This window comes from Rhopilema esculentum, chromosome 10 (genome assembly GCF_057945365.1).
Source record: "Rhopilema esculentum isolate cy_ngs chromosome 10, ASM5794536v1, whole genome shotgun sequence".
NCBI lineage: Eukaryota > Metazoa > Cnidaria > Scyphozoa > Rhizostomeae > Rhizostomatidae > Rhopilema > Rhopilema esculentum.
This window is the reverse complement of record NC_142824.1, coordinates 7,132,959-7,158,843: the sequence shown is the minus strand read 5'-3', so window position 1 is coordinate 7,158,843 and position 25,885 is coordinate 7,132,959. Positions and strand designations below refer to the sequence as shown.

At 35.2% G+C, this 25,885-nt stretch overlaps 1 protein-coding gene and 1 long non-coding RNA gene across 2 annotated transcripts; one reads left to right on the top strand and one right to left on the bottom strand.

Moving 5' to 3' along the window:
* Positions 1–715: 715 nt before the first annotated feature.
* Positions 716–10,219, top strand: LOC135694034 (potassium channel subfamily K member 1). The gene is made up of 3 exons (XM_065212674.2): positions 716–1,197; positions 2,421–4,968; positions 6,528–10,219. Exons 2-3 carry the CDS (start codon positions 4,638–4,640, stop codon positions 7,103–7,105), a joined length of 909 nt encoding a protein of 302 aa, XP_065068746.2. The 5' UTR covers positions 716–1,197; positions 2,421–4,637; the 3' UTR covers positions 7,106–10,219.
* Positions 10,220–16,295: 6,076 nt separating this feature from the next.
* Positions 16,296–25,821, bottom strand: LOC135694062 (uncharacterized). Its single transcript, XR_010517101.2, has 3 exons — positions 25,023–25,821; positions 24,756–24,800; positions 16,296–18,192 (listed from the first exon to the last, which is right to left on the bottom strand). It is a non-coding gene; the product is annotated as an uncharacterized LOC135694062 (long non-coding RNA).
* Between the last annotated feature and the right edge of the window lie 64 nt (positions 25,822–25,885).

The window sequence follows — 25,885 nt, the reverse complement described above, 5'->3', positions numbered from 1 at the left end:
GACAGATGACTTAATAAGCCCCTTTAGTATCTGTTGGTTGCCTTGAATAGCCTCAGTCAGGAGTATGCTGTTTTACTTCTTTCAATTTGTAAAATTTGGAAATTACGCCCCTTAGACTAGCTTAAAATTCCTGCGAGCCCCCCATACCCCAATGATTACGGCCACTGTTTTGAAGAGCCTATTCAAATGTACTGACTAGAAATTTAAAGTCAAATATCAATAATTAAAGCAAAAAGATATTGATTATCAGTAAACTGCACATCTAGAGAAAGGTTCTACCCTTACTACCCATGGAAAAACAAGACGTAAAGCTCTGTCAATCAATCGACCATAAATCCTTGTCTTGTCTTCTTCATTCCATGAAAGGTCGAACTGATGCTTTAAATAGCACTCTGTGTACTGGTAGACTTTCTCATGGAATACATCAAATCACAATAAATTGGTCTTGGCTTGCACATTTATGAACCAGGTCAAACAACAGTTATCGTTCAGCAAAAGTAAGTTCTTTCACTCTACGCTAAGAAATATATACACCCAGTTGTGGATCGAAATAGGCCAATCAGAAACACGAGCACATGACTGTAAAGGTTGACCACTCAGTGCCGCTTGCCTATCTACACAAGTACGAAAAAACCGCTACTGTGTAGACAAAAGGAGTTCGTTTTCACCTTAGGACTCCACTGGTAACATTCTAATTGATTCAAGCGGCACTGATTGGTCAACCTTTACAGTCATGTGCTCGTGTTTCTAAGTTCTTTCACTTGCTCTATCTCCAGCAGCTTGCAGAAAATATAGCTAGAAAAATTTCCAACTTTCTCTGACATAGAGCAGGGTTACAATTATCAACTGGCGTCAGATAAGACATCCAAAGGATGAAAACAGTACTTAACAGATTAAAGCAACAATTATCAAAGGATGCCATTTTATCTAAATTCAAAGATTTGAATAATCACAGAAATGAAAGTATTTGTAAGCTTTTCTGTTCAAATTTTTCATTTCATTTATTGCATTTGAAATAACTTTATGTTTGTATATTTGTATGAAGGTATGTTTATGTTCATACCAAAAGTGGATGACTACGCAACAACAACAACAACATCTTTCCTAGATCTGCCAACAAAATAATGGAGGAGGGCAAGGTGAAGGAAACTGATTTAACGTTTCAAGCTTCAAAAGTAAATTATATACAGTCCCTGGGTAAGAAGTCAATGTTGTTGTCAATGGTTCCATACAGTAATGGCCTTATTTATTGTTATCTTTTATAACAACGGATGCCGGGGTCTTGAAAATCCTATTTATTGCTAGGAGGGAGGTCAATCATTCTACGGAGAAACCGGCATTTTGTTGATGTATATTCCAATTTCACAATTTTTTGGATCTCAATATAGCTGCTATACGAGCAAAGTTTTGAGTTTTCAAATATTTTTATTTCCAAATGACGATTTTTGATGATTTTTATTTTTAATTTTCAAAAAATTATGTAAGTGAAGTTTCCAAAGGCTTGGCTGAAATGATCTAATTGTATGCTGCAGTTTTTGTAAGCATGTTAAGTTATGGAATATAATGGGATACATAATGATTTGCAGAAGTGCTATTTGTGTATGGTGAATGAATTGTTGTTACCATATAATGTATATAAGTTATGTACTGCTGTAGAAATTGAAGTCTGTTCTATGAGTGTTTTGGATGTAGGGTGTCTTGAGACATAGATCTATAAAAATGCCAAATTAATTATAAGATATCTCTTATGAGCCAAAAGAATCATTTTTTATTTACTTCATGAAGAGCTTTCAATTGTAAACTTTGCCTGTGGTTTTTATTGGGTCATATATTCACAAGTTATGTTTTTAAGCCAAACATTTTAAAAGCCATAACAATATGCAAAACTTCTTGTCAGTTTATTGTAACAATGCCTATTTTCTTCTATTCTTTTCTTGTGAATCATTTGGTCAGTTTATCTGAGTAATTTGAAGGGAATGATAAGACAAACTTTAAAATAATATATGCTGTCGCTAGCACAGTATGCTTCTCAGTCCAGGTTTGCATTTGAATAGAAAAATTTCCTTTTGTGAAAATAGCAATATTCACAAGCTGGGAATCTACCGCCAAACTCAACTTTAGTATTTAGGTCAGCAAATCGTATGTATTGCGACAGTGTGTACAAAATATATTTTAAAGGATTGTTTTATCATGCATTATATCTAGTTTCTATTAATGCTAAATGATAAATTTGACCTAAATCTCTCACCCAAAATGAGTTTTACACAATTTTGTCCCAGGGTGTAGTCGAATACATGATTAAAAAATGTTCATCATCCACTTTTCATACAATGACAAATTCTACTGAAAAGAAATAGCTTTAGTAATGGCACGGCCATGATTATACTGTAATGTGTTATTCTGCTACAATTTTTCTACAGAATCAAAGCTTACTAGAATGAAATATGGCAAGAACCATGGTACAGCTGCGTCAATGATCTCAACACTTAAAATGGCAAAAGAAGATTCTGCAAGGATTTTAATAGATGGAGCAATTAGTTTAGACACAGAAAGAAACGATGAACAGTTTACATTTCTAGACAAAATGTACTTGAAAAACCCTCTCTACAGGCACACGTTTCCTGAAACACAGTCACTAGGAACAGATGAAAAAGCATGCCTAATTAAAAATGACCAACTACAAAGGCTTGGTGAAGAAGATAAAAGCTCTTAGATAATGCTTTTTATGTAGCCTTTCGATTTGTTTAAGAATAATGGCTAAATTTCAAAAGTACTTGAATAAAAATTTCTTTGTTTACATAAATTCAAATTTAGTAAAATATAGATGTTTTCAAACTCATTTTTTTAAAGTGAAATGCCAATTTACAGTCTGCAGTCCTTCTGTTGCAAATGTTCAAGCCCCTTTTCAAATATCATCAAAGTCTGGAAAATCACCCTGTTATGATGAAAAGTTTTCAATTGGACAAAGATTCAAATTTAGATTGATAGTGTATGGAGACTCAATCCACTCAGGTTCTTTCAATTGGAAAAAAGATTCTTATTTCCATTGGTATTCCATCTATCTTGAATTTATTTTTTTGATTTGCCAAGAGTCAATTTAATTCTCAATCTGCATTGAATACAAATAAAACTCCCCTTCCTAGACTGCTTGGCATAGTCACCAGATAAGTTTTAATTTTCATTTACTTTTTATTCAATATCATTTGCACTGTAGACTCAGTCCACTAAGCTGATTATTCCCCCATTCACTTTGCATTATTCACGTTGGTCAAAAGTTACCTTAACTTTTGGGCATATTCTCATTTCATTATCAAAACCTTGACCTTAGCAATCTAGTATAAGAATTTTTAAATGCCTAACAGGTCGTCAAATATATTTCTATTTCTATTTATTTTTTCAGTATAACTGTGTTTTTTGGTGAAGTTATTTGAATTTGCAATATATAGCTTCCTGAGGATTATCAAAGAAAGCGCAGAGCTGAAGTGGTTTTTTCTGCAGAATCGTGTTGGTTTCAATTGTTTTCATGATTAAGAATTGTCTATTGCAGGTCCTTGTCACTTAAAACGCCTTGTTAAAACATAGTCTATGGTTAAAAGCACGAACATTTTCATCATTGGCAGTTGTATCCTGATGAGATTCTGGGTTTAAGTATTCCTTTTTTCATCGATTCCTGTCCCTTTCATATTGAACGGCAGCAGAAAATCATCGAAGGATAGTGAGCCTTAATGTCAAGGGTAAAGCTTGAAAATCTGGTCTGAGTCAACTTTTGACAAGAAACAATTGTTTTCTGTTGTACACGGCCTACCGAGGTTAACCATTTGGCTGATTATATGCTATGTGTATTCAGATATTTTTCTATAATAGTTACACAGCTGGAAATGGTAGCTCGTCCTAATAAACCATTAAGAATATGATATTTGGGACGAAAAATCGACTCGGGTGCGGATAGTAGTCCGACCAGATTAAGAATAATTATTGTCTTCAAATCGACAGACAACGCTCTCTGTGTTTAGAAGTTAGCAAGCAATAAAAATTTTATGGTTTGAGTGTCCTTGTTTACCGTGAAATAATCTTTTTCTTATCCATAGACAATGTTTTGCTACAATCCAGCATCTTTTCATAAGCTACGTTCCAGAGCTTCTGAACCTAACTGGTACATATTGATTTCACCTGAAACGTTTGAATACGAAATTGATAAGGAAGAAGAATGGGCTGACCAAACATAGTTTAACAAATAACCCGCTTAATAATAAATGATGTAAACACATACCAAAGATGATGGCTTTTTTTAAGACAGGAATGATTTTATAAGATTCTTGTGAATCGTTAACTCTTCACGTAGCATGTTGTATCCTCTAGAACTGCAAGTTTTAGTTGACATAATGTTTTAGGCAAATATAAAAACTAGAGCTGTTTTGTGACAGTGGAACACCAGCTGACTGTTTTCCTTGATCAGAGAAGGATATGTAAAGGATATCTGGAAGAAATTTCAGGACGAAGATTTTTGCCAAAAGCAACAAATGTGCAGAAGAAAAGGTGGCCTAGCTTGGTTGCTAGCTAGCTCTGCTCACTAGCTAGCTCTGGCATTAAATCTTTATTGGGTAATAAAACAGAAGTTATAAAGCTAAAAAAGCAGCATGAATCAAGTTGGACATGTATTAGGATTTATTATCTTGGATAACATAATCTTGTATATTGGAGCTGTAGTTTTCATGTACACTGAATACCGTTACAAGGAAGTCCAGCCTGCTCAAAACGCAACTCAGGTGAAAACTGATATAGAAGCAATGATCAATCAGACACTGAGCGAAATGCAATTCAATGAAATAATATCGAGAGTTGAGAAATACGTACACGAGTATGAACCAAGCAAATCGGCTAAATATACATCGACGTGGAAGAAAAAGATTAATACAAGAACTTTCATTCGATGGTGTTACTTTGCATATACAATAGTTACCACAATAGGTGATGCTTTCTTACATTTATGTACTCAACCGTACACCTGTACCGTTTATGCGCAAAAACCTTTTAAAAATGGCTTTGAAAAAAGCAAACATTTGAGTAAAGTAAAGCTTTTCGTCTGACACTCTACAGAGTTTAAAACGTCAGAACATAGATCAAAAAACCTCTTTGGCCTCTGAAAATTGATTGAAAAGGCGTTGGCCTCGTTCTCTTCGCCAAAAAACAATTTTTTGGTTGCTGGCATTCCTTATTTTTGCAATTTTGCGTACTATGAACCAGATTCTTAGCAAACTTTGGTTACAATGTTGCTCTACGCTTTCCATGCTGGCTTGATCATCTAATTCAAAATTCAGATTCGGAAGTACTGCAAAAGTAAAGGAAAACCTTTTTCTCATAGAATAATGTGTTTAACGTCTACGTTAGCTAACAATATTGACACTTTGGAAAGTCTGAACTCACAAAACTCCGTCGTGTAAACTTGGTCCAATACAGAAGCCAGTTAATCAAATCCAAATGCTTTAGAACTCTCTTTGTGATCTTCTGTTATTCTGTTTTCCATATAAAACAGGCATTTTGAATGTGACGTATTATAGCTTAGGGCTTGAAATATTTGTAGCTTGGGCACTTATTTAGGAAGACATTTGTCATGGTCACCATTCGTCAAGAAATTTTGGAATAAAAGATACTGTGACACAAAAACTTCAACCTAAAAAGGGATCTAACTCCTCTTGATTGACACTCATAATGGCACTCAACAACAATTGCTTGTGATACGGTGCCTTTCGTGTCCCTTTGTTCCTACGTCTCTAATTGTACCGTTTGCAAATATTAGCTTATCTTTATTTAAATATATAATATATAAATAATTTGTTTAAAGTTGGCGTACTAAATTATAGAATTATCCATTTTGCTATTTTTTATGCTTCATTTTTAAATGATTTTGAACAAGGATTTTTAAGTTTTCTCTGTGCAATAAAGATGCAGCTATATAGAATTACAAGATGCTATCATAGTTTTTCGTTTAAATGGAGCGTGGTAATCTTATCAGACCTATAAAATATATATTTCCTAGCGTAGAGTTCTCGATCTATGTGCTCACATTATAAACTCTGAAGAGCTTTAGTAACATGTTTCAAAATGTTTGCTTTTTTCAAAGCCATTTTTAATTTCTGTACCAGGAATATATTGTTTGCAAACCTATAAAAAGGAGAATAACTATGAATTTAAGTAAATTATGCCAGCAATAAATAACAGTTTATTGATTATTGATTATTGATTATTGATTATTGATTACTGATTACTGATTACTGATTACTGATTACTGTTATATTTTGATAACGGACTATGCGCGAATCGTCGTTAATCAATAATCTTTTTTTTTCCTAGACAATTTACTTAAGTTTATAGTTATTTTATTTTATAATGTACAGCACGCAATCTAGTATACTTATGAAATCTAGAAACAGAGCTTTTAAAACTAGAAAATCTTAAATAAATTGACAAAATCATCGTACCTGTTGAGATTTTAGCAAAATTTGTAATAACTTTTATGTTCTTTGTAGGATATGGCGATGTTGTTGTAGAATCAATTGCTGGAAAACTTTTCCTGTGCGTCTATGCATTTTTGGCAATACCAGTTCACTTGTACACTAGTCACTTGATTGGCAGAACAATAAATTACGTTTTGAAAAAGTTGCTATATGTCATTGAAATAAGGATGCTGCATCGGAATAGTGTAATACACAGATCTTCCAAGCTCCTAATAATGACCATCATCTTGGGTATTCTGTGGATCTTTGTGTGTGGTGCAGCTATATTCAAAAGTGAAAAATGGACCATGACTGATTCTATATACTTCTCCATTGTATCTATGCTGACGATTGGATTCGGTGATCTGACTATTGATATATTTGCGCTATCACCGCTTCATTTGTTCCTTGCATTTCAGCTTTACGTTGGTACATCCTTGCTTGCGTCCCTAATTAATGGCATTGTTGACTTGTTGAAGAAAGAAGACAGAAAGGACGAATACCACATGTCACGGGAAGCAAATGTCATTCACAATAATAGTAAGGAAAAATATATAGCAAAATCGTCTTTTAGAAATGTTGCTTTTGAATTTCCTCCAAGCTCAGGGTGAAAGGCATCAAGAGTATGGGCCACTCTTTTCTTAATTTAAGCAGTGTATTATTTGTAAGTAGTTATAAAGCATTGTTTATTTCTAAGTTTAAGTAACGGCCCCTGAAAAACAATCTACTTAGATTGACGGTGTTACAATGAATAAATAATTTAGAATTAATGAAGTAAACGAGGTTTCAGTGGCGCCGACGCTTAACAGAAAGATGAGGCCTCTTGTGAGCAAAGCACATAAATTTTTCTTCGATTATACTTTTTATATTAGCTAGAGATTCATATGAAAATAATTCATGTAGTCATCTTTCGAAATTATTAAAGCGTTTCTCTTTTTAAGGCATGCATTTTTAGTATTTATTAATTCAATTCTTGAAACAAAATTGATTACCTTATGACACCCCTAGACCTCGTGGCCCTGGGGCCAATTGCCCCCTTCTGTCTTGATCAGAGGCCTTGATCAAGAGACTGAAACCCCATTTACACGAGCAATTTTTTCCTGGCAATTTTCCTTGACAAGTTTCTTTGCCTGTGTAGATTATAAACAAGTTTTGTTTACAAATTTCTACACATTTCGTGTAATCTCTTTGACAATTTCTATTTGCGTAATGGCAAGCGCAGTTTATAGGTTAGCTTCGTTTTCTGACGGGGGATCATTTTTGCTCCAAATTTTCTTGCAAAAATGGCTCCTTTAACGAAAAAGAAACTTTTATTTATGTGTAGGACAGCTGCAGCACTATTAATGTACTATGAATCTAAGAAAAAAAGACAGCGAAAAAGGTGGGTTCAGCCTTGGGCGAGCCATCTTCGCAGGCAGATCATAGGATTAGCAGGAAACTTGATTGGAGAACTGAGACTCGTAGAACCAAACAGTTTTCAGAATTTTTTCCAGTAAGTCCAACGGTTAAAATTTTGCGTTTGGAGTCTTCAAAAATTTCATTGGAAATCTTAGCAGGCAATAATATTTCATTGGTGTACATATTTGCCTTTGTATTCCAAAGGCTTTCGCGGCTTTGCAGAGCTTCCAAGAGCATTGACGTTCCTTGATCGGTCAAGATTAACCTCGTGGCGGCCATGACAGCCAAAAACAAGCAATTACTTGCGCGGAAAGAAGGGTCTGGAATTGAGTCAAATTTATCAATTTTACTTGTCAAGTCATCTACACGGGCAAGTTTTGCATATGACAATTTTCTACTCGTCAAGTAAAAAATTGTCATTTTTTCTCAGTCTACCCCAATCTACACGAGCAAAATAAACTTCTCAAAAAAAGTTTGTCAAGGAAAACTCGTCGTGTAATTACAGCTTAACAGTATATAAAAATTATGCTCAAATTTTTGACTGCATTTTACAGCGCGAGGAAAGCCGGTTTAAATCAACTGCTCCAGATAATTAATATACATGCTATATATGCATGTGCTTCTCGGTTTATAGGTTCCAACCGCTATTATAGATTAACATAGCCATTCTTAAAAACAGCTTTTTTGTAGCAATATAATTATCGAAGCAGTCCTCAGCCTGTTAGAATTATGGGATATTGATAAGTGACTTAATCCATGGATCCATGGAGAAGTAGGATTTTTACCAACCTTCTCCCTTAACTTTTCCCCGATACAGAACACGAAATACTTCCTAAAATTCAATAGCATACTAATCTGTGACCAAATACATGGTGTGGCCAAACAGAGTACTGATCTCAACTTGATGTACTTAGGTTGGTGGCCGTAAGGATATATTTTATTAAACATCAATGTTTCCCCCTTGTGTGATGAGATTTCTGACTGCCATGTTGCCGAAGTGTAAGAAATTAACTGATCAAAGATATGATGATTATAAATAGATTAATTATAAGGTTGATACGATACATATCTATGTTTTCTTACAAAAAGCAGGATGGTCATGCATATTGTAGAAATATATCCCTTGGCTATTTATCTGTATCTCAGATCTATTGGATTTAGTGAAACTGATTGCCACATTAGATACGGTTCTAAAATTACCAAAACGGTGACCTAACTTGAAATAAATCAAGTGCTTGGACTGGGTGACGGATTACGGTTGACGTAACATTGCAATCTAGTTATTTTTGAATTCGCTTTACTTATGCTTATGCATGTCTAATGCCTCTAAACCTTGACGAATGTTTGCTAAACCCTGCTTGCGAAGAAAGCAAATCGACTAATCAGGGATCGGTGAACACGACAAATGGTACAGTAGTTCAACTGACGTTGAATTGCTAAGCGAATGTTTTGCAAAATAGAAGATAATATAAAACTTTTTGTTTTTAGTTAGAACCTGATTAAGAGCGTCTTATGAAGAGTAATTAGATTTGTTATAAAGATTAGAAGGGTCCTCTCGAGTAGTAAATCATTTATATATTTGTAGCTTGCTAAAATAGCATTTAATGTATTGCTTGTCTGTCTATCAGATAGAATGTAATTGAAAAATTGGTTTTTACTTGGATCCTGCTATGGGGGACAAGCCGCAAACCGTGCAGCCCAAAAGCTGCAGTCAAAATTCTCATAAAATGTGGTTGCTGAAGCTAGAGATGTCTTCAAAACATATATCCTTGGGCCAATTGTTTCTTGTCGCATAATCAAGACAGCAACCCGTTTGAAAAATATATTTAAATTGACCAGCAGCGCAATTTGCAGCGGCTGCAACCCAGAATAAAATTGTAAAATCCTTTAGCTGTATTCGAACTATAGACGAGCCTTGAAGCTTCTTCTCGGTAAGACACTCAGTATATAGCACCAGATATATAACTCCCAATCGAGTATTTGCTTTTTGAATTAAGGATGTTATCCATTCTTCTTATCCTGTCATTTTACCTAGTCATAGAAAATTCTAAAGAGATCTGTTTGTGAGAAAAAATTTCGAAAAATGGAAAGGTTTTTCAAAATTTGCGATCAAGCAGACAAGAAAATGCTTCAGATGGTCAAGCATTTTTCGATATTCCAGCAAATTAGCAGCAGAATTTTTTAATCGTCAGTAAGGTATTGATAATAAAAAATGGGCGATGTTGAAGCAGGGGTCGGCATAACAGTGTTGCTTTAGTTAGCGCTAGGTTCCTGCAAAGCAATTATGGATTTTCGTGAAAAATTGAGGCTCTAAAGAATGTGTAGATTGAGCACCATTGGGCAATGTGTTAATTTTGTAACAATATCTCTCCTGATCAATTTTATGCATTTTAAAAACCGTGACATGAATTGCTTCTATTCAATAGTTTTATTGATAACAGCTTTTGAGCTAGTGGATTAATATCTATTTATATTTGTGGCATAGAAGGTTAATGTTCAATGCTTCTACATCATTTTCTTTTTTCCATTTTTCACCTCTTTCAATATCTTCTTTTGCTATATCAATATCTTCTTTTGCTATACGTGCTTCATCTTCCTGCTTCTTTCTTTAAGAAGTGCTATATATGCTTCATCTTACTGGTTCCTCTTTCTTTCTTTCACCATCTGCACCTTTTACTATCATCCTGCATTGCTTTATATGCTTTGCCTTCCTGTTTCTTCATTTTATTTCTTCTTTTCATTGCCTGTGCCTTCAACCATATTCTTATGATGTTTTATATGCTTTGATCTCGTGGCCCTAAATTTCTTCTTCTTTTTATAACCTACGTCGCCTCCTATTTTTCTGCATAGCAATATGTGCTTTTTTTTCTGCATTTCCTTTATTCGTCTTTTTTCCAACTCCAAAACTTTCCTGTATTTTCTTACATTGCGATATTTCATCTTCAACTTTCTGCTTTGACCTTTTCCTTCCATCCTCTGTGCTTTCTCCTACTGTTAGCATTGTTATATATGTTTTGTCTTCTTGTTTCTACTTTCCAACTCTACATAACATTTCTTATGCTTTCAGCAATATCCTTACATTGTTATATGCTTCAACTTCTTGCTTCTATTTTTTACTGCTCCTTACTTCCTTTGCCTTCAACTATTTTCCAATATTGCTTTAAATGATTGGATTTTCTGGTCCTAAATTTTCTTCTATTTACAACATCTGCGCTTTATCCTATCTTCTTACATTGCCATGTGTCCCGTTGTACTGCTTTTACTTGATTCCTTGTTTCACCTCCTGTGGCTTATTCATTGCTTCCTTTATCAATTTTCATCATTTCATTTTTCACCATTACCTTTTCTGAAGCAGTGGCTGCTTAATTCCTTTCTTTTTTAATATATTTTAGTCCCACATTGCTACAATCCCCTTCTATTTCCTCCAACCTTTTCTATACCTAAAGTTACTCCAGCAGCAATTCAATGAAGTCGTTCAGTTGATGTCAAAAGTCCTTGCTATGCTCCAAGCTATCTGCGTTGTGATTGTGTGTATGATATTTTTCCTTTCTTCTCTGAATACTACTACTACTTTTGCCCCTTTCCCCCAGAATAATGTTAGCAGTTTAAAAAATATACAGAACAAGTCACAGGGAAAAAGTTACTCCACAGGCTTTTTCATTATTTTAGCATAAGCCAACATTGTTGAAAGTTAAAGGGTCTCTGTAAAACAGGCTACTCTGACAAAGCTTCATGTTATCCTTTTGCACCATTTGTGCAATACATTAAATCTTTTGCCTTTAACAAATGAATGTCTCTGTATTGCATATTTCGTTATCTAATTAATACATACGTCATTTCTTAGAAGCCAAAAAATGATTTTAATGAATCGTTTGGCTAACTTGTTTTCTCATCCAACAATCCATCACCCGTCACCCCAGAACGCTCAGAACGTTAGCTTGGCTTGCACTTTAGAGAGAAACAATTTAACTTCATTGACAAGTACTACGCTTTAAAAAGTTATTCATTTGTTGTTTTAAATACCTAAAGCAGCCCAAAGCTTTCATCAAAAAGGTCAGATCTTATAACGTAGAAATTCCCTAGTAGCATCTTTTGAAAGTAGTTTAGAAATATATTGCTATACAAAGGGAAGATAATTTAAAATAAAGTAACTGTCAGTGTCTTCTCGTCAAAAGTTTCGACCTGCCAATCCGCCTTTGCTCATCCCCCTCTGTTAGACAAATGTAGCGTGAATTCGCATAAATAATTTCTTGTTCTGCATTTTTGAAGCTGTTAGTGTTCAAGGAGTATTTGAGTAGTTTCAAATTTCTTTGGATTTGGCCCTTGTCGCATTGTCAGCTACTCTGTAAGAAAATGTCTCCCATTTTTTCAAGCTACTGTTGTAAAATATTTTGAATATTTTAATCTTTGCTGGTACTTTTTCCCATAACTGGCTGACTGGGAAATAAGTTTCAGCATGAAAGAGGGCGGACCTGCCTGATTAGCCTCCTAACTGAAGAAAGATATCTTTCTTTTCAAGGCACCTAGTGTTTTCTGGCCCTTAACCTGATTAATTATAATGAATCTAGCATTGTTTTGTATTTTGTTGCTACCTGCTTGTCATGTATTGAGTTGAACTTGAGTCTATAACTCAGGCCCTTCGGAACCAGGAGGCTGGGGTGCTTGGGGCTGAGGGGCTAGAGCCTCCCCCAATAATTATCAAACTTTAGTATATTTCCTTTATAACAGTGTATTGAATGAGAAAGAATACAATAGGCTGTCCACCCCCCCCCCCCCCCGCATCCCCAAAATGAAATTCGTTCCGACGGCACTGTTACTTGATTCAAGTTTAGAGAGTTGAACTTGAACCTATTGGCTCAAAACTTGCTTTCTGAGGTATAGATTATAAAGAGAAAGCATTTAGAGCCACTGAAACCAGAAGGTACCATTTTCACAAATATTACAGAAACTACTATTCTGTGGACGATGGATCACACCGGACTACAAGAGATAGTACCAAACCGTGTACTAAAGGCAGGAACGTCTGAAAAAGAGGGGGTATGGGTGGGCACTGTACTCCCTAACATTTTACCCGTCAGATTAGCAGATTTTTGCCGGGCAAGGAAAGAAAATTTGTTTCTCAACTTACAGTAGAATTCTAACTATTCTGCAGCAATTGTAACGTATTAACATTTCTGTAGCAGTTGAACATTCAAAGTAGGGCACTAAAGTTTGAATCTCAAAATAGAAACGCATGAAAGCAGCATATAAGATTATTTATCTTATGACCACACCCTTAAAGAGTGAGACACACCCTTTCATGCCGGCAAAAATAACTTCTGTGCCCCTCCGAAAAAAGTCTTTTGGCTGCCCCTAATGCTATTGAAGAGGAATTTCTTGAAAACAACATTGTCCCAAGAAAATTCCCACCACTTTGGAGGTTAAGGCTTGATGTGAACCTGGCGCACCAAGTACAAACGACACGCGAAAAAGTATCTCGGGCAATAAGGATATCACTAGTTAGGTTTGGTTGCAAGTAAAAGAGTATATCAGAGTCCCATCTCAGCGAACTCTGCCTTGTTTAGGGCTGTTGCGGTGTTACTTCGTTGTAAAGATTTCTATAGTAACTGTTAGTGCTTTTAATACTTTGTCTACCTTCTTGCTGCAGCAGTTGTGATTGAGTTATATTGAGCAGTTAGCCAACAACAACAAATTTGCATGGTATATAGATCATTGAGCTGTTAGGTTCTTCAGTGCCTAGGTAATTATGTAACTAATTATTGCACATACTTTGGCTGGAACTTCGCAGGACTGGATCAGATCTGCTTCTTAACTTAATGAGAAAAGAAATCGACAGAAATTAACAAACATAAACATCAAGATCGAGATATCTTGACACGTGCTTTGTTGATGACGTGGCAGCTCTCTCTCATAAATGTCAGTGTTTTTATCGTATCAACTTGGATCAGCAAAAAATTGCTAAAAGTTTCTTAGTTGGTTTCTTATTTTCGGGACCTAAAATTACCTTATTGTTTTGATATTGAGCTCTTTTAGAGAAACATAAAAGGAGATCGTCACGATCAAATTTCAAAGTATGCTATCTTTTCCAAAGAAGAAATAAAAAAAATAAAACTATGGACTCTTTTTTATAAAGTAGAATTTTGACAGTTTCTTCCTTTAGTTGAGCCTAGAACAAAAGTTTTTGGAATTTTTGGCCATCCTTGTACTAGTTTTCTATAAAGCAGTTTTCTTATAAATAAAATAGAGCAGTGTATGTTAGAACATAATAGCAAAGCACAGCTTTTAGTTTAATGCTACACTCCTTCTGAGAATAAGAGAGCTGATGTTTGACAACAATCTCCGCAAAAGGGCAACACAGATATGTGAATTTGAAAATTCACCACGCATGCCCTGTTGTTCCCAAATGTTCTTCCAATGTTCTCCCTCTCTCTTCGGAGACGCTAATGCATTGCTCTACAAATTCAATGCTAATACTGTCACATGATAAAAAGAACAAGGAAGGCACGCTTATGATGAAGATTTGCTTCGAGGTGTCAAGTACCTCACATATCGACAAATGGAAGGTGTCAAGTACCTCACACATCACTTTTTTTCATTTCCAAGCCTTCGCATGCTAATTTGGACAGGCTTACTCAATTACATCTGATTTATGAAAAGAAATTCTAAACAAGCTTAAGTTTTCAAAGATTTTATGTTTACATATTCGTTTTTACCTACTGCTGGTTAGTTTACGCTATCTATTTTATCGAGGATGCAGAAAACAAGAAAAGTGCTGTGCTTTTCATTGTCGTCATTTGTATCTGCCCTAGAAGATTAATTTGGAAACGCATTTTTAAACCTTTGAACAATAATGTCTGCGAATTGAAAAGGGCAACTCTGCATGCTGTAGGCAGTCATAAGAAACCCAGTGGATCTTTTCGTATTGGCCTGGTTGGAATATCTAAACCTGAAAACTGATATGCTACTTCCTGCTGCGTGAGAGAGAGGCAGATATATCAATGACAAACAACAGATATGCGAAGAGGCTTGCTTGTTGATCAGCCTCTCTTAGTGTCATAGAAATTATTCTAGTTACAACAACTGCCCTCTAAGGATGGTCAAGGTAAGCTGCAGGGTACGATTGACAGAGCTAATCCACTTACACCAGTGGCTGAATCGAGAGGGCGGACCTTGGTTGAGGATAGATAAACGCTCGCTTTCAAATGGCCTTATAACTAAGCATGAGACCTTTAATCGTTTTAGCTAGCAATCAAGTAATAAAATGGTTCGCCTTAAGAGAAGATAGTGTCATTGGCGATTTGGAATGACAGGAAATCAAACACTTGCATCTATGCAGATCTATATTCAACATCGCTGTGAGAGATCGCTAATGGTTTTAACTAAAGGAATTTATTCAACCCAAAACAATAACAGGCTTCTTGACCCTTCACAAGACCTCTAAAGACATGCCAACTTAGCATCTTAACTGTTATAGTGTTAACACTAGAAAAGCAAAACTGCTTTTTCCATCAAAAGCATTTGAATTATTGATGTTTTAAACAACAACAATAACGACTTTACAAAAAGGCTTCAATGCATCGATAAGAAGCAAATCTCAAGTAAAATGCAAAAAAATCTCGCAAACTCGACAACCGCTTTTCAATTGCTCGTGAACATTGCATCATTAACAGCACAAACCACATAATACATAAAGGAAATTTATGCTGGGAGCTTAACCCCTAACGAACATATTCAGTCACAGAGAAATTTATCATGTATGACTGCCTGCCTGCCCGAGAATAAAAATCATAATAACAATAACTAAACTTATGAGCAAGTTAGGATGCATCTGAATTTGTACAGTAGCTTGAGAATTTTTCTGTACACTGCGTAAGCCTATAGCTTCTTTCGCTGAAATGATCTATCATAAATTCAATAAGAGGTACAAATTTCACGTATCTTTGAATCTCTTTTAACATGACAATTGAAGTTTTTTTGAAAATTTTCAGTTTTTTCACTGAGCGAAGGATTTTGAGATTAAGTCTCAGTAAATGTTGGATAGAGAGCTTTCCCTTCAATACATAAGGTCGCAGCATATCTCACTCATCAAAATCTTAATCTACTTTAATTGAATATCATTTGATATACACGCCCAAGAACTACCAGCCCACTTTTCGATAGCATCTTCCTTATAAACGGAAATAAAATCTTTTGATTAGATATGGACCTTCAAGGTTGTAGTTGCCATCATTACGATAACAAACTCGTGAGATTTCCAGCCCTTTAGCTCTCTTATCTTTAAGCGAGGCAGCATGATGAAATATGCTTGCATTCAATGCTGGAGGATGAGCACACCTTTGAATGAATGCTGTGGCTGTTGCTGTTTAAACTTAGTTTTTCACAGCTACGCCTTTACCTGCAAAATGGAGACATAGATTGAGGGACCACAAAATGAAAAAATGTTTGGATACAAATCAACACATTTATATATCTTATTGAACAGTACGGTGGTCTTGATCCTTGGAACTATCTTGGTTCACCTCTTGTTTAATTTCTTTATATAATTTAATTCAATATTCTAGATTTGCAATTTTTGCAAAAAGTAAATGATGTGATGAATTAGAAAGACGTATAATGGATAACGTAGAGTGGGGGGTATTTCTAGAAACTATAGGGAACGAGTCCTTTCCCTCTTATGTTGGAATTGCTGTGGGGAGACCCATTCAAAAAGGGAAAGGCACAAGCATGAAGATAGCATTAACTTTTCAATGAAATAGTTTCAGTGAAATATGGTAGGCATAAGCGTTCGGTAAACAGTTCTCAAAATGATGAATATCATTTGCAAACTATATTATAGAACTGTGGGATCTCGAGATGAGAAAGCATTTCATTTTTCACAGATTCTGATAAAGCTGGCATATGAGAACGAATCTGCAAGCTGCATAACTTTATGGTATTCCATGCATTCATAATGGAATGGTGTAACAATTAAAATGACAAAATTGCCTGGAAGTTACTTTTTCAAAAATAATTCGTTATTCTTGATGTCTGACAAATTAACTTTGCAGATGAAATTTCATGCAGAGATCACCTTCATGAAAAGAATTTTAAGAATCAGACTAAGTTTTACAGCATGCTATAGAATTGAAAGGAGAAAGTCTGCTTTAAAACCAAAATGCAATCGAGAAATTTATGCAAAAATATAAACTGAATCTTGCCTATTGACGATCAAGAGGAGGAGCTAAAGTCAATCCTTGTTCAACAACACACGGCATTGCCTGCAATTGAACATATTTCAACTCTTTCACAGTGCTTTTTATCTTAAACATTTAATGAAAGATTTCTACAACATGAAGCAGCTATAACTTTTGCAACTTTGCATGCTTAGTCTTGTAAAAGGTTCTCTTAAAATCAAAAATAGATATTACTGCTGTGATGCCATGTGCTTTTGAAATGAAAAAGAATTTTCAACATCGCACATTGATAAGAAAGTCTTCATTTAAAAAACTTTGGCAGCATTATAGAAAACCATGTGACTCAAGATATCTTTAATACCACAAGAATCAAGAATTATTGATGGCAAGAATTCTTCTCTGTGTGGTTCCATGAAAAAGAAAAAAACATCGTTTCCGTTTTTAAAAATGAGGGAGGTGTTTTCTTAACTATGAGTTAGGAAATTACAGATAGAGATAGCCATGCATTTTTGTTATCCTAGGGCTGCAATGGCTTTTCAAATCCTGCTTTATCCAAACCTTGCATATGCAAAACTAAACGACTTTCTGTTGCCTTCTAGTCTGACCTCGGCACCACACGTGGGAAATATGGTGCGCTACTAAACGGATTATTCCCAAACAACAAAGCTAAGTCAACAGTGCTATTACTCGTCATTGTTGTTACTTCAGAAACAGTTTAAATTGCAACCATTGCAAGCCACCTGTCTTACAAACGTTTCACCGTCATTTGCTATTAATTTGCAGTTCCTGGGTCAAATTGATAGGACCTTGAGGTGCATTGTACCAACCAGCATTGGAAAGGCCTATTCATAGACTGGTGACGATAGCACTAAGTGGATAAAGGCAAATAAATGCAGATAAATGCAGGTTTTCCATGGGTTTGCTTACAAAACTAGCGAGCTTTATTGAAGGTTCTAATAAAATGCATTATAAGTTCTGTGTCATCAATCTGACGCAGTGCTATGTCATGGTATGTCATGTTATCATACAATCTTCTATTCTTTGTCCTTTCTTACTTAATTTTATGCTACGCTATCAAAACGACAAATTGTTTGGCGCTTTACAGAGAATCTTCTGCGATCTGTCTCCTGAAAAGCAAGTGGATCACACAATAAGATTACTCTTCTGCAATTTTTCTCATCAAAAAAGTTATTGATCACAAAATAACGGTACTATGAATATCTCAACTGAAAATTGTTCGTATGACCTGACTCGTTGCTATTCAGATGACCTACCCTTGTTATTTCATATTGTCTTTCTCATGACATTGATGCAAACCCAATGGCTTAAGAGCTGGTCAATGAAGATTATTCTCATTTTCCATGATAAAATTGGGGATGAAATAATAGTTACGTGAGACTATGAAAAAGCTTCTTTGACAAGTCAGGTCATCGAGAACGCCTTATTTTGAGTCGAATTGAGTCGAATTGTTGGTGAGAAGCGATAAGTAGTCTCATTGACTGCTTTTCATCAAGAATTACTGTCAGTTGTACACATGTGTTGCTTCTGTTTTATGATGTCATGTCTGCTTCTGAACTGCTTTGCAAATATTTAAGACTCGATTCTACCCTTATTGCTTCCTTATTAGATGACTCTTTATCTTCGCCAATAGTCTAGATATGATACAACAACAGTACTGAAAATTATGACATAGCAAAAAAGTGCCATACCTTCTCCTAGAGGTGTTTTCCATATTGTTGGCAGAAAATTTGAATAGCACCGTCAAACTACTACCGTATTTCCTCTAAAGAACGCGACGGCGTTATTACAAAATCCAAATTTTGGATACGGCGTTCAATAGAGGGCGGCACTTATTAGGGGGCAACGCTCATTGGAGGATATACGGTATTTGCATTATCGGTCGCTCAAGCAGAAAAATTAAAGAAAAAAGCATTGGTGCTATTTCCCCGGATACTTCGATTTGAGATTAGTCACTTTTTCATGGAGGTGTGAACCTAAAGACTTTTTTCAAGAATATTTGAATTCGGAAATTCAAATGCCCATATAAGGTGAAAGACAGTTGAAAAATAATTGCACGTGTAAACAACTTAACGCAAAGATTTTGTGATTTTTAAATGATTTCCCGAATAACTGGAGATCTGTCTTTTTCAAGGTTATGTACTTTGTGCGAACAAACTTTTTGTGTCAAACGAGCGAAAGAAAAAAAACACGGCCATCAATCGAACCAGCCATGGCAACGAACGCTGACCGGGAACTTCTGTATGACGTCCAACCCTTATAAGAACGCGAAAACATTATCCTTGAAATTATCACATGACCCGTTTTCGCTGGCCGTATGAGGCATTCTATGTCTTCTTAAAATTAGCTTTGGTGTATAGAACTCTGCACAGGACGATCAGAACTAGACTAACATCAAATTTCACGCTTAATGTAATCCTCAGGTAGCCGTATTTTCAGATTAAGTTCCATATATCATAAAACTGTATATTGTTAATGCCATCGTTTGACAAAGTTGTTGCCAGCTGGGATATTACCTTCACAAGCTCTAAATGTAATCTATAAAACTTGTTAAAATGACACAGAAGTATGTGGAGAAATTCAGTCCAAAGTAAAAATTGATAAAAAAGGTCCACTACAAGCAGCAAATTAAACTCCTCTGCACCATCTTATTGACCTCACGCCTGTCTATAAAGGTCTTTAGCTGTCACTGTCACTTAGTTTAACATATATGTCACATTTCAGTCAAGTTCAAGTTTGGCCTTGTATTGTACTAGGATGTTCATTGGACTGTTCATGGAATTTAAAATTTTTCAATTATGATTTTGGTGTCTTTCTGATGTAGAAACTCGAGATAGCTAATATATATTGATTTGGGATGATGTAGCCATTCCCATCTTTAACAAGCAATACACAATCATTTTTTATCAAGGAATCAAGAGCTGTGGTTACATCGAAAGTAATGCCGAGGACACATTTCGAAAAGCACAGTTTCTCAGTGTCCGAGAACTACCTTTGTATACTAGGGAGCAAAACAATGAAATACGCTTTTTTATCAGTTTTAGATTTAAAGTGAAATCTATTATATATAACTACAGTTACTAAAACAATATATATTTTGGAAACCTCAAGTAAAAGTTTTCTCTTCTTTTCACAAAACAGGTATTGATGCTAGACCTAGCTCAGTAAATGTAGTGATCTATTTATCTTTGATAAAACCATCACTTTTGAATTTCTGTGCAAAGTTTGATTTTTTTGCAAATCAAATCCCCCTACTTTTCTGCTAAATATTAGAGCATTTCTGCAAAATTTCTGGTCTTCAATCTGCCCTTGCCCCCCCCCTCATTACAACATACGTTGGAGCCCCTGTTTGCGTAATTCTCAATATCTAATAGAGCTTCATCGAAAACCTCAAAGCTTTGCACCCAGCAAAATTAACCGAACTAATCATTGAAGCAAAAGATATTGAGTACATTTATTAATTGATTCAACTCAGCAGCTTTGAAGGCAGAACCAGAAAAACATGAAATCAAAGGTGAACCTATCCTGGTCAAGAAATATTTAATTGGTTAAAAACAAGCACATCATCTGTCATAAAAGATACTAAAAAGCTGATAAGCGACTTCACAGTCTCCTTACAGGGGCCGACAATACGGGGAGAGACGAGCAAGGTTCTAAATAATCTTGATACTCATTGAAAGTCTGGTCCATTAATTCTAGCAATGCATTACAGATCTCTGATCATTTTCATGCGACCTCCTTCCCATTCAAAAATGCTATTGGTTGGATTGGTTATAAGTTAAGTGTGTTGTTGTCATTGCTTCTCTTTTTGTCCAAAACAGCTGATTCGAGGCTTTTGTTTTTCATTTTTTTAAACTATTTGTGATATCCTTTATTGAGTCGAGCAAGCCATTCAAGAATATTTTGATTCATATAGACGCTAACATTTTGAATGAATAAAGAACAAAAATTCAGACTTTTTGGAGGTCGGAACAGGAAAAGTAAAACTAAAGTTTATAACGGCCTACTACTTTTAAAAGATGTGTACTATGAAGTCGTCTTCTCGAATTCCTCCTATATAGAGATGGAAACAGGAGTTCTCACAGTGACGAAATGAAGTATCTTGTGAACCTTTGAATTCAGAAGTATTTAATAGTTTTTAGAATATACTAGAATATACTAGTTTTTTTTATTCTATTTTGATATATTGGTTGCTCAAATTAGACTTATTTGATTACATTATATTGGCTTGCTTCGCATCGTTTTGAGGTATTTCTGCGTATCATTTACACACTTGAAGGATACTTGTTTTCAAAAGAAGATCTTATTTGACCCAGCTCCCAGCCCTTTTCATAAACAAGTTAAGTTAGGCTATACTATCGCCCCTATTCCACGGAGGTAGAAAAGGGGGAGGGGGCTCAGTCTCTTCTTTTAGTGGGTAATTCTAAAGTTTCATGGCTAATTTCTGCCAGGATCAAATCTTTGATTGAACCTATACTATTTTTTACCTATGCATTCATGTGTGACCTCAATAGCCGTCTTAATAACTGAAAACTCAATAAATGCTGGCAAAATTTTAATACTGTAATTACTTTATTTCTAAAATTTGTCTTCTCAAGTAACATGTAGACATTGAAAGATGATTTAACCCTAGAAAATGGAAAGGTAAAGAAATTGATATTGGGGAGCTATCCAAAACAAAACAACCGAAACGTTCATTTTGTAAGCAATAAAAAGAAAGCTATATGGCCCCCTTTACATTTTGTGGCTCTACACTGCTGCCCTAATCTCACTACCAAATGCAAACCTTGGTGAAAGGAATCAGAAATACTTTTCATCCTATGTTTCCACTTTTCCTTTGCCGATGAAACCTTATATTTCTAAGATAACTAGTGTTTTTCCTAAAAGCCGATGTTCCCTCATTCAGATCATCATATTTAGCATGACTGTTTTTGAGTCTAGGTTTGCTGATATCATACCCACTTTTGAATGTAATCTATCGACAAACGAAAGTGGTAAATAACAAGGGAGGTTCCTGAAATCTATATGGGTTGGAACAATAAGATTAGCTCCACTGTTATAAGTCTAATCATTTTTATGGTAAATGGTAGATGATAAGACATTTACCTTCGTAAATCTATCTAGAATGCAATTAGGAAGTTAATGAAAATTTAGTCAGTTTAGAAGATTTGTTATACAGTAGTGTATCTGTTATTTCATGAAATGCTCTTTTCTTCTTTTGTCTTCCGAATGGAAATAACAACATTCTAATACGGGGAAAAGGAGTGTGAAATACGTTTCAAAGTGGCAATAGTCAGCTAGTTGTTCGTCTCAAGTTAAAGCTAACCACACTGGCACATTTGATGGATAGTATGTAAATCAAAAGAAATGGAATGAATAATTATAAGGATAAACTTGGCTAAGCTAATCACACATAATGGAAGGGTGGTGATTTCATCATTCTAGATTTTGCAAATACCATACTTTTTTTAGCTGTAGAAGAAGGCTCCATGAATGAAGATCTAAGCCTGACCATTCATATTCTTATGATGTCTATTTCTGCCATTACATTTATATTTTTGCTAATGTCCTTTCTTTAATACGTTGATCTCATACCCTGTTGTAAGCCTTTATCTACATCGACATTATGTCCATGATAGCTTTCGAACACATTGTGTTATCGAATAGTAACCAGCCTTCAGGCCAGTGGCGAGACAAGTTGCACAAGGAGGGTTTCCTGGTCCCATTTGCCAACAAAGTGGATGAGCTATCCTTTACTTGCCGACAAGTTTGAAGATTTGCCGACTAGGACTATGCACCCCTTGATGGCAGACAACTCCTCGTTTTTGCAACGGAATTTTTACCAAGGAGGTGTCACACCCCTCACGCCGTCTACAACGACGGCCCTGCCAGCCTTTGTTGCCATTATTTTTTATGGACATAACTGAGATCTTCTGCTCATTTTCATAGTTTTTCTAAATAAATTTACGAAAATATGTGAATCAAAATGCTTGGCTTTACTAGTGCTGAAAGTACAAGCAGGAACTTGGCTTGAAGAAGCACCGCAGACAGTATTATACATTCAGAACATTAAGCATTTGATATAATGGCTTTTTGGTGCTTAAATGATATGACTATGGGGCAGGAAAAGTGATATAGTTCTTTGGTCATGAATTGAGGATAATTATTCCTTTGAAAAACATTCCTAGCGCATATGGTAGATAGAATATACAGCCATTTCACACCAGTTAAAAGTGCTCAAGTACGGGCAAGTAGTTTGGGCCTTCAAAATTTTTATCCAGATGTGGTTCTTAATAACGCTAGATTAAAAATGGGGCGTTTAATTGGTTTTAACAATAAGCAAATAATCATTACAGTGAAAACAAAGATGTTTGTTTTCGTTGTCTTTCACTTCATCACTTTTCAGCTACAAAGTAGACCTAATTACAATCAATAGTGTTTCAAAAATTTGAGGACTGAGTTAATTTTTATATTGACCAGCTTATATTGACCTCTTCTATATTGACCAGCTAACTAAAAGCTGAGGTTTATTGGTTATTTTGGAAATAAATCTCCAGATGTAAGCTATAAAACTGAAATACATCCAAAACGACCAGCTTGTAACTATGGAAAGTATCAGTTAAAGGGCCTCCGCAGGGAGCAATGAAAATAGGTCGAGTCAGGTTGCTGGACACTGAGATGGGGGAGGGGAATCTGCATGAAAACATATCAGCTCACAAAGTATTTTGCATTAACAGGGATCAATCAGGATACCCCGCTAGTATGATCAGACATTGAATTAAAAAACCGCTAGCTAGCCGTTTATCACCAGAGGGCAATCATTGTAGTGACACGAAATATTCAAATTATCCTGTAACATGTTAATCTATAATGTTCCGTGTTAAGGCCACAGGGCTGCAATGCATTATCACGATCCCTGTTGGATACTTTGAGATTGATGTATAAATGAATACTCGAATCTTTGTAGCATATGCTAATTTAGAGAGGGCCAAAAGTTAATGATCAAAATTCTTAGCCTGGTCGATAACGCAAATCTCTTATTTAAGAGCCTTGAATAATTAAAGATAGGAAATTGATTTAAACTCTATCAAAATCTTCATATGAATCATAAATTGTGCATGAACATTTCAGATTCTGCATTGCAGTTATCATTCATCCATAGTTAGTTGAAAAACTCACTAATGCCTTGTATCTCTCCATAATGAAATATGGATTCTTATAGTGTAAAAAAGCTAAAGTTAGGTGTAAAACTGAACTAATATCAGTTAAATAAAAAGTTTTCGAATTGGAAAAAATAAAAATTATAAGAAAAAAGGCAACAAAGTGTCCTATCTAAAAATATTCAAGCCTGAATGACGTGGTAATTTGTCGCCATATTTGATATTTCCCTTACTACTTTGAAGGAGCATTACGTTGATTTTTAATAGCAGTCTATTCTACCCAAGAATCTTTAGCAGAGGTTGTCTTCAGAGAAGATCGATTTTAGAATAAGGGCATCGAGTCTCGAGAACATTTAGGATCTCACTTGCTTTTATGCTTAGCATGTTCAGCAATGGATGCCGTGATATCCAAAAGCTAGGAATGCCTCTGAACCTCTTTCTTGGGTTATTAGCAAATCTGGAAAAACATTTTTACGCGATAGCATAATCTTAAAAATGCAGGTCTCTCTCACCTTTTACAACAATTAATGCAGTCCTAATGTATTCATCCATTTATTCTGATGAGAAAAATAAAAACTTTTTCAAGAAATTTTCTGTGTTTCAAAATAAGATTGACCATTTTTAAATATAAAAAATATTTGCAACAGAATTCTAAACGACATCCTACGAATCATTACCAATAAGATAAAAATATTGATGACTGTATGGCATGTTAAATTTATTTTTCATATCTATTAAAAAATTATGAACTAGAGGTAAAATTGAAGAGTACCATATACCTGTTAAATCTCTTAGATTTGTTGCCTTCATTAGTTTCCTTTTTTGAAACGTATGCACAACGATGATGCTTGCACAAGGCAACATACCATCAGGCATCGTTACCATGCTCTGGCAAGAAACGAGGAAAGAAGACATAACGTTCTTGCTGTAGATGAAGCATGCAATGTCATGATTGGATTAATGACTTTCTCTTTCATTTCCTCTTCTATGTAAAAAAGGTGCCCCATTGCTCTAAAAAATTTGACAAAGAATTTTCACTTGTAATCTGGTCAAAACAAGTTTTTTTCTTAAAGCTTCAGACGTTTTACAATATACTAGATTTCAAATGCTTACAATTCACAACTCTTAATCTTTATTTATGGCGATCTCTAATTTTGTGGTAGCATTTGCTTCAATCCACCCTTGTTGATAAATATCATTATTGGAATGTCAAATCAAAGTCATACACAAGCCATCTTCAAAAGCATTATCTTAGAAAAATAAGCCTAGATTACAAGGGATTAAAACGGTTTGAAAATTTTACTCATCAAGTAGTGTCATTATATGTAAAACTTTCATTTGTAATCTCTTTTTAGCTTTATTAAAAGCCTGCAGATTGCAACACCTTATCAATCCTTCCCCTCGTGGCCGAAGCGCTCTGCCTAGGTTACTTTGAGGCTGGGCAGGTTTTTATAAAACAAAGAAAATCAGATGACCCCTCATCTCCTGGAGTTATATAGACCAAACATTCCATTCTTGTTAGGCCTCCTGTAGAGTTCAGGAACCCAGCGTTAACACAGGGAGTTAGATGGGCAATATGCGTGACAGCCAATTTATCGGTCTCCGGAAACAGTTATAAATATACTAATGAAATCTTTAATTG